The sequence below is a fragment of the Nicotiana attenuata genome, unplaced genomic scaffold (genome assembly GCF_001879085.1).
Source record: "Nicotiana attenuata strain UT unplaced genomic scaffold, NIATTr2, whole genome shotgun sequence".
Classification (NCBI taxonomy): domain Eukaryota; kingdom Viridiplantae; phylum Streptophyta; class Magnoliopsida; order Solanales; family Solanaceae; genus Nicotiana; species Nicotiana attenuata.
In genome coordinates this window covers 144,326-153,292 of record NW_017671805.1, presented here as the reverse complement: position 1 = coordinate 153,292, position 8,967 = coordinate 144,326, and the positions used below count along the sequence as shown (strand labels likewise).

At 37.5% G+C, this 8,967-nt stretch overlaps 2 protein-coding genes across 2 annotated transcripts; one reads left to right on the top strand and one right to left on the bottom strand.

Moving 5' to 3' along the window:
• Positions 1-1,114: 1,114 nt before the first annotated feature.
• LOC109210335 (probable protein phosphatase 2C 63) lies at positions 1,115-4,607 on the top strand. The gene is made up of 4 exons (XM_019373735.1): positions 1,115-1,627; positions 2,441-2,814; positions 3,377-3,613; positions 3,930-4,607. The coding sequence occupies exons 1-4, from the start codon at positions 1,369-1,371 to the stop codon at positions 4,188-4,190; spliced, it is 1,131 nt and encodes a 376-aa protein (XP_019229280.1). The 5' UTR covers positions 1,115-1,368; the 3' UTR covers positions 4,191-4,607.
• A 476-nt stretch (positions 4,608-5,083) lies between these two features.
• On the bottom strand, positions 5,084-7,895 carry LOC109210334 (pentatricopeptide repeat-containing protein At5g02860). The gene has a single exon (XM_019373734.1). The coding sequence runs from the start codon at positions 7,772-7,774 to the stop codon at positions 5,294-5,296; it is 2,481 nt and encodes an 826-aa protein (XP_019229279.1). The 5' UTR covers positions 7,775-7,895; the 3' UTR covers positions 5,084-5,293.
• Positions 7,896-8,967: the final 1,072 nt, after the last annotated feature.

Genomic DNA, 8,967 nt, shown 5'->3' with positions numbered 1-8,967 from the left:
GTTATTCAAGAAAACGTGGCTAACAAGGCTTATCTATGGTGTGAAGTGTGAACGGACAAAACGGAAAAGAGAAAAGAAAATAGCATTAATCAACTATATATTTGAGTCATTTTCTATTGCGGGATTATTATTGTAGTAACGTAAAGACGGGGAAAAGAGAAATTTGACCTGAAATTTCAACTCCAAGTAAACGTCTATCTTGTTTAGAAAGAAGAAAAAGAAGAAGAATACACAATCATATATTCTCGGTTTAACTCTTCACATTTAGCGCGTTGCCTTGTTTCATACGTTCAGACTCAATATAGTAATCTCTTTTAACATTTTTCTTTTTGGGTTTAACAATTTAACTACTAACAACACGAAAAAAAAGGTCTTATTTTGCTAAGTGCATTTTCAGTTCGGACAACTTCTTGATAAAGTTTTGAGAAAAGTTTCTAATATAAAATGTATTTAGTTAGTTATTGCAATATTGAGAATATTTTAAGGACAATAGTAGAGTATTGTAAAAGAAGTATTTTTTGTTCCATCTCATGTAACACTATTTCACCATAAATCTGTTGCAAAAAAATTGATACATTTTTATATTTAAAAATAATTTTATTTTAAATTCGATTCTTCTCTTTGTAACATGTTTATAGAACCATAGAAACTAACAAATAATTCTTTGCCAACCCAACTATTTTAGGAAAATTTCTTCTTTCTATTTTGGTCTTCTATCTCGTATTCACTTTGACACCCAACTAATTTGAAAATTCACCTTGAGGTAAAGCATATAAACAAAAGGATAATTACCGTTTCACCACAACTATAGATGGTAATGAAATTGTCAAGATCCCATGGTACGTATTGTTCGCTTTGAACCCGCAAAGATTTATCTTTTTGGGCTATGCCACCTCGAGCCACAAAAACGCAGGTAAACTTGTGTTATGCCTTATAAAACTCTTCACTTCTTCTCCCATTTCGATAATGGGTTTCGACTAAGATAACATATGCACTCCTTCTTCTTCATGAGCTTGTCAGCCTAAAAGTCTGTCATACCTACTTAACCCGCTCTTGTTAGCCCGCCCTCCGTGATGGGTATCATATAAATGTTTTGGAAAAGTTGCATAACCAAAATTGCGTTCTTTTATCATTAGTAGAAAGACTAATTGAGTATATTTCGTATAAAGTGAAACGCGTGAAGGGGTGGGTGTAGCGTATCTTTAGTTCTGCTTTTCTAAGTTTCAACGCGCTACTTTTCCGATACTTCCTCTCAACTCTAATTCATAGAGCTGGTTATATGCACAATTGTGTGGTTGTAAAATTTTAATCAAAACTTGTTTTGCTTTGTGAGACTGTACTAGTAGCGGAGAGAAGAGAATTAAGAGTATGATGATGCGATCGTGTTGTCGACCATTAGAGAGGTGTTTTGGGAGAAGAAACGGAGATGGGCTTTTATGGCATATGGATTTAAAGCCACATGCTTCTGGTGATTTCTCAATTGCTGTAGTTCAAGCGAATTCTTCACTTGAAGACCAAAGCCAAGTTTTCACTTCTCCTTCTGCTACTTATGTTGGTGTTTATGATGGCCATGGTGGTCCTGAAGCCTCCCGTTTTGTCAATAGACACCTCTTCTCTTATTTGCATAGTACGTCTTTTTTCTTTTATTTTCCTTTTTTGGCAAAATTTTACAGTTTTTTGTGTCATATACTTTTGTGGGTCAGTTCTTGTTTCTGCAATTTCTGCTCAAAAAGCTAAAAGGTTGCTCCTCTATATTCAAAATTAGGTTGTCTGTGAATTCTTGGAGTATACGTTATTTTCTTTTATTTGTCTTTTTAGTCCTGATTTTTCAGTTTTTCATGTCTTATAATTTTGTGGGTCAGTTCTTGTTTCTGCAATTTCGGCTCAAAAAGCTTAAAGGTTGCTCCTTTATACAGAATTAAGCTATGTCTATGGATTCTTGTAGTAACGTTGTTTTCTTATTTTCTTTTTTTGGCCTGAGTTTTAAGCTTTTCATGTCCTATGCTTTTGTGGGTCAGTTCTTGTGTCTACAATTTCTGCTAAAAAGGCTTAAAGGTTTCTCCTTTATACCGTCAAACTTCTCTATAACAGTCTCGTTTGTTTCGGATAAATTTGGATGTTATATATAGCGAATTGTTGTTATAGAAAACATATATTATAATAGAACATGAGATTTGGTTCCGGAAAAATTTGGCTTTTATAGAGAAGTGTTGTTATATAAGTATGTTGTTATAGAGGGGTCTGACTGTACAAGATTAAGCTATGTCTGTGGATTCTTGAAATGTACCTATTTTGCCTGGTTTTTATGTTTTTCATGTCATATATTTTGTGGGTCACATCTTGTTTCTGAAAATTATGTTCAAAAAGCTTTAAGGTTGCTCCTTTGTACAAGATTAAGTTTTGTTGCTTTTCTGAGCTGTTTGTTTTGAATTTTGTGTAGAATTTTCGAAAGAGCAAGGGGGTTTGTCATCAGATGTGATAAAGAGGGCCTTTAATGCTACAGAAGAGGATTTTATTCAATTGGTGAAGAGATCATTGCTTGTAATGCCACAGATTGCTTCAGTTGGATCATGTTGTTTGGTTGGTGCAATTTCTGAGGGTGAATTGTACGTGGCTAATTTAGGGGATTCGAGGGCAGTTCTTGGACGCAGAGGTTTTGAAGGGGAGACGAATTCTGTGGTTGCAGAAAGGTTGTCGACTGATCATAATGTTTCATGTGAAAAAGTGAGAAAAGAAGTTGAATCACTTCATCCTGATGATCAAGCTGTTGTGGTTTACAATCGAGGTGTTTGGAGAATTAAAGGCATAATTCAGGTTATCTTACTTGTTCAGTTGTTCTGTACTTACTTAGCCAACCTATTTGTCTTTTGATGAATGACTTAAGTATTTATATGTGTTCTAACTGTATAAGAGTTTGTTGTATTTGGTGTTTATTATGTATCCTATTCCCATATTGCTTTACCTTTGTATATCATCTTCTGCTTTATTAAAGCATCATGACTTCCTCTGTTGAATTTGTTCTTAAGGCTTTACAATCTTCCCTAATGTTCCAGGAATCACACACTTTGCCTCTTGGTCCACTGTTTCATGCAGTTCAAGCTTAGAGGAAGCCGTGTTCCCTAACATGAGACGTGGATGAAGATTTTGTAAAGCAAAGAGTCGTGATTTCATTGAATAGTTATCCGTTTCATTTACTTCTTAGCCATCATAGAAGGCTCTGGATTCTTGTGAAGGTTCTCTAACTAATTAGAACTAGAGTTTTGTTTGTTTTCTGCTGATAGAACTAACAAGGAATGCCTGCATTCTGTTTGTAGCTTTTTTGTCCCCTTTCTCTGATGTTAGGAACATACCGACTTATAAACCTTGTAATTTGCAGGTCTCAAGATCTATTGGAGATGCCTATTTGAAGAAACCTGAATTTAACAGGGATCCTATATCCCAACGATATGGAAATCTTGTACCTCTGAAACGGCCTGTACTAACAGCTGAGCCTTCTATTGTTACACGAAGTATTAGGCCTCATGACTTATTCCTGATATTTGCTTCTGATGGCCTCTGGGAACACTTAACTGATCAAGTAGCTGTGGAAATAGTCTCTAAAAACTCAAGAGCTGTAAGTTTCCCATTCTTTCATTCTCGATTCCCTTGCGAAGTAAATGGAAAGATGTGCATTTATGCATATTGCAGATCGACTATGCTTTTCCTGAGCCGAGGCTTTATTGGAAACATCCTCTCTACCTCCACAAGGTAGGGGTAAGGTCTGCGTACACACTACCCTCCCTAGACCCCACTTGTGAGATTAAACTAGGTTTGTTGTTGTTGTTGGTCTATTGCAGATCGACTTGAGGCAAGTTGCTTGCTTAGTAGATTTCAGAGTCAAGATAGTTGTATGACCCATCCTGTTTATTTTTTGGTTGATGTAATTGCAGGGAATAGCTAAGAGACTGGTGCGAGCAGCGATTCAGGAGGCTGCTAAGAAGAGGGAGATGAGGTACAAGGACATACAGAAGATAGAAAAGGGGATTAGGCGCCATTTCCACGATGATATAACAGTTATTGTGATCTATCTTGATCACCAAAGAGAATCTTTCCACTCCAAAGGCACTCTTGGCTCTATCACCGCACCAGTAGACGTATTCTCATATAATTCAGAAGATGCTGAGGAGAACCAAGTGATTGGAGTTTTTTAAACAGCCAAAAGAGGAACAGTGATCTAAACAAGAGCGTCGTATATTCAGTATATAATGAGCCTTGTATAGAGAAACAGTGATCTAAACAACACATTACATGGAGAGTTACAGGTTTGATGTAGATAAACCGGAGTTATGGGTGGCTGATTGAATGAGGCTGAGAGCACAAGTTCAGTTTAGCATCTGACCAAACCCATTGTTTTTATCGTTTCAGAGAGATTGTGCGTTGAGATAAATAGTGTAAAAGGATGCCAGTGATTTTGAGCTGACTGCTTTCCGTTAATTCTATCTTTGTTGCTTGCATTACCTATTGTTTCTAGGTATAAGGGGAGTTCCCTCTCAAAATTCCAGGTTTTGTTATATATTGCTGGGCAAAAAGTTGAATAATCTGAGATCAGATGGCCTTCCTTTCAGATTGATTGTGCCTTCTTTCTGTTTTGTTTAGTTAGCTGGATTGTGCCTTCTTTCTCTTTTGGCTCTTAATACTAACTAATGGAGGTAAATAATTTTACACAAATAGCCGGTCATATTCAGGGTTTACTTTTTCTAGCCATATATAGACTTGAGCATGATCATGCAAAGTAGCCAACGCCTGTAAAGTTTCAAAACCAAACGGAACAATAATCGACGATGACGTAAAAAGTGGGAAACAACCAATGTACTCTGCACTATATAAATAGGTTGAACCCTTAAACCAACCAAAAGTAAAAACCGCAGTTGTGCAGTTTCATCAATGAAAAATATGCGCAGAATTGTCTTTAAACTGCTGCCAGAATCTCAATTAAACAACAGATACATCCTCAGCATACATTTATGCTAAATCTAAAAGCTAAGAGCCAATAATACCTTAGCAATTAAGGTTTATCCCCTTAGTGCGAAACCTACACACCCCATAACATCACAAAGCTCAAAACTTTCATCATTGCATAACCAGGTGAATCTGTTCTAATAAAGGTCTAGTAGATTGTAATAAAAGTTCTATATACAACAATTAGCACACTGCTCATATTTTCGCAGCATACAAGTATAACAAGGAAAATGGAAGAGATAAATACAGCAAAACGCTATAGCTACTAAACTGTGATTCCATCAAAAAAGAGAACTCATTTCTTCATCAATCGCTCTGATAATTTAGTCTCTTCCTTTTTAGAAACATGAGGATTAAGCTTACGGAGGTTGTTAATAAAAGCTAGAGCTTCATCTCTTCTATTGAGTTTACAATATGAATCTATAATGGAGTTATACGTGCTATCATTTGGCTTACAACCTTGCTTGATCATGTAACGAACCACTTCAATGGCATCAATAAACATTGCATCAGCTGCGTACCTTGAAACAAAGGTATTATATGTGATCACATCAGGAACAATTCCAGAATCCTTCATTTCTGTAAATATTCGTGAGGCATCTCTCATCCGACCGTTTCTGCAATAAGCATATATCACTGTGTTGTACGAAATAACATCAGGCCTGACTCCTTTTCCTATAATTTCCATTAGTAGTTGTTCCGATTTCTCATAATTGCTGGACCGGCTGTACATGTACATCAAACTATTGTAAGTTGTCAAGCTAGGAGTGAAACCAGTATCCTTCATGAAGTTCATGATCTCAGCTGCCTTTGTAACCATTTGCTTCCGACCATAAATTGAAAGCATGGCATTTAATGTGGTTATGTCTGGAGACACACCTCTACTTTTTAACTCCAAAAAAGCTCGTTCAGTCTCCACTAGAAGATCACTTTTGCTATAAACTAGTACAAGGGTCTTCAGAAGAATAGCATGAGGTTGGATTTCAGAAGTGTATATATCTTCTGCAAGTGCATGTATCCGGTCAATCTCTTTCCCGTTACCATACGCATGAAGCAAAGAACTGTATGTTAGCTCATTGGGTTTACAACGACCATCTTTCATTTCTGCAAGTACTTTTTCAGACTGTTCCCACAGCCCGCCCCGAGCCAAAGCTGCTAGAACAGCGTTATAGGTGGAGAGGTCCGGATTGACCCCTGCATCTAACATTCGCCTGTAAACGACCATAGCTTGATCAAAAGCCCCACAACGACTGTAAGCACCAATTAAGGTATTGAAGGTGTCCCGCTCAGCTACAAATCCGGCTCTCTTCATTTCTTTGAACACTCCAGTGACTTCTGAATCCATTCCATTCTGCCCAAATACGGCTAGGAGAGTATTCCAAGTGACAATATCAGGGGAACAACCACACTTCTTGATATCATCAAAAACCTTCATCATTTCAGCAAATTTTCCCCTGTTTCCATACATCTTAATAAGCGCATTGAAAGTGCAGATGTTTGGTTTACAACCTGCACTTGTCATCTCCTCAAATATTCTCATTGCCGGTTCATCCTTCCCAGCCTTCTCAAAACCGGAAAACAAGGTGGTATACGTAAACACATCAGGCTTAATCCCTTTATCCGTCATCTGGGCTTTCAGCTCCATCGCTTCCTCCAACAGACCATCCCTAGCATAAGCAGATACCAATGAATTGTACGTCACAATGCTAGGCAAAAACCCATTTACCTCCATCTCTCGCAAAACCTCCATAGCTTCTTTCGGCCTCCTAGACCTCCCATAAACATCTAACAACGCGTTGTACGTGACCTTATCAGGCAGAAAACCTCCTAATTTCATTTCCTCAAAAATCTGCCTAGCTTCCTCATACAAAGATCCCCGACGACAACAAGTAATAAGAGTATTATAAGTATAAGCATCAGGAACAACTCCGGAGCTCTTCATACTTTCAAAAACACCCAAAATTCTACTCCAAGGCATACCCATTTTCCCATAAACATTCAAAATCACATTGTAAGTAATTAAAGTAGGTTTACACCCTTCCTCCTCCATTTTCTTGTAAACATTAACCGCGTCCCTATACCTCCCATTACGCGCGAACGCAGTAATTAAAGAAGTATATGCATAAACATCGATACCAAAACCATCTTTATGCAAATTATGAAGCAATGATGATGCCACTGAAATCCTACCCTCTTTCCCGAGCATGCTTATAACCACAGCAATAACAGACCCATTTAACAAATCCCCAGAATCGGGTCGATTTCGAACCCATTCAAACACATTCAACGCCAAGTCACATTTTTTATAGTAACCTAAACCTTTAATAATACCCAAAATATCAAAACTCAATGACTCTGTATCTAATTCAGAACTTTCTAAACGATGCTCAGTATATAAACTGAGCAAAATTTGGTTAATATTTTGGAGTTGAAATTCCGGGTCAATTAGGGTTTGAAGAGTTTTCTCACCTTGAGAGGAGAGGCGATGAGGATACCATGGTTTGCCCCTGTTGGTATCATGCTCCTTGCCAATAATACGCCGTCGAGTTCTGGGGATAGGAGAAGGGTAAATTGGGGATTGGGGAATCTGGGTAGAATAAGAAGTGGAAGTTGAAGTAAGAGAAGTGTTGGGATTTTGGTGGTGAAAGAGGTCATTTAGGAATGGAGCTAAAGGTTGAGAGGTGGAGTTAGAGAAGTGGGGGTGTGAGTCTTGGAAGATAGATTTTGAGGGTGGAGGGTTTGGTAGTAGAAGAGGGAGAGCTAATTTGTCCGCCATGAAACACAATTCAGAGCTTGTGTTAGGTAATTACTACTGATATCTTGTTTGTATTTTGGAGGCTGATACCTCACTAGACTTGCCATGGTGACCAGTTATTGTGTGTTCTTCCGATATTTTCTTATTTATTTAAATTAAGAGTTATTTTATAATCAATCATTTTCTGTGTTTTCTTCCCAACTTTTTCCACTTATGTATTTATTTCTTATTTTACAGTTTGATTGGTGAAAGGTTGAAAGGGAAAAAATGTATCCTTACTATACAACTAAAAACTTGCAATAAAATAGTATAAACCGTATCCTTCCTGTGCAATGGAAAATTAACAGTATAGCTTCTTAGATTAATTTGCCTTGTAGGGTGTTAAACTTATAGAAACAAGAAACTCCCAGTAAAATACAGAGCAAAAACACAATAAAATTTAAAAAGGCGGGGCTTTTCTTTTACCTTTTTTTTTTTGAAGGGCAAGTGGCAGCATAGTGGATAAGTAAGTAATTTGATCAAAGTTTTGATACAAGGTCCAGAGTGATGGCTAATTGCCTATGTTTACTTTCAGAAGGCAGCTGCACTAAAGTCCTGATTTCAGTACTAATTTCAAATAATTTTATAACAGAAAACTCTTCTAACATTTTGTTTCTGTTAAGATATGACAGGAGCAAAATGAGATTAGATATGCAATACACAAATCTTCCATGTTTGGTTAATGAATATTTAACCTTAAGAGTAGTAAAGCAAGAACAGTTAAAGAACAACAGTTGAAGAACAATAGTTAGAGAGCAGTGAGCTGATGAGCAGAAGAAAGAAATATTATATTGCCTTGATCTGTATGAATGTAAAAGTGTCTACAAATGATGGGGATCCCTCTTTATAAACTAGAGGAATCCTAGTTGAGGTACAATTCTAATTACGGAAGTAAATCCCATGATTGATACAAATAATCGCCCTTGATTTGATCCGTTCCGAGATCTCCGTCGTGATCTCCGACCGGTTACGTATATTTCGGCTTTCCGTTGTTGTGTTCCGCTCAAAGCTGGTCATATCCGATCTCGATCGCCGGGGACCTCGATCTTGACGGGTGCCTCGATCCCCGAACTCGGCACCTTGTCTCCGTGTTCAGGTCTGATCCATTACGAGGCTGACCCTCGATGCAGTTCTCTGATCTCGAAATATAGTCCCCTCGTTTCTTAGAGTGTAAT

Bases quoted from the DNA above. Each gene is read 5' to 3' on its own strand.
- LOC109210335 (XM_019373735.1), top strand. From the start codon at position 1,369: ATGATGATGCGATCGTGTTGTCGACCATTAGAGAGGTGTTTTGGGAGA. The intron at 1,628-2,440 runs GTACGTCTTTTT...AATTTTGTGTAG, and splicing joins CCTCTTCTCTTATTTGCATA to AATTTTCGAAAGAGCAAGGG. The intron at 3,614-3,929 runs GTAAGTTTCCCA...ATGTAATTGCAG, and splicing joins TCTCTAAAAACTCAAGAGCT to GGAATAGCTAAGAGACTGGT.
- LOC109210334 (XM_019373734.1), bottom strand. From the start codon at position 7,774: ATGGCGGACAAATTAGCTCTCCCTCTTCTACTACCAAACCCTCCACCC.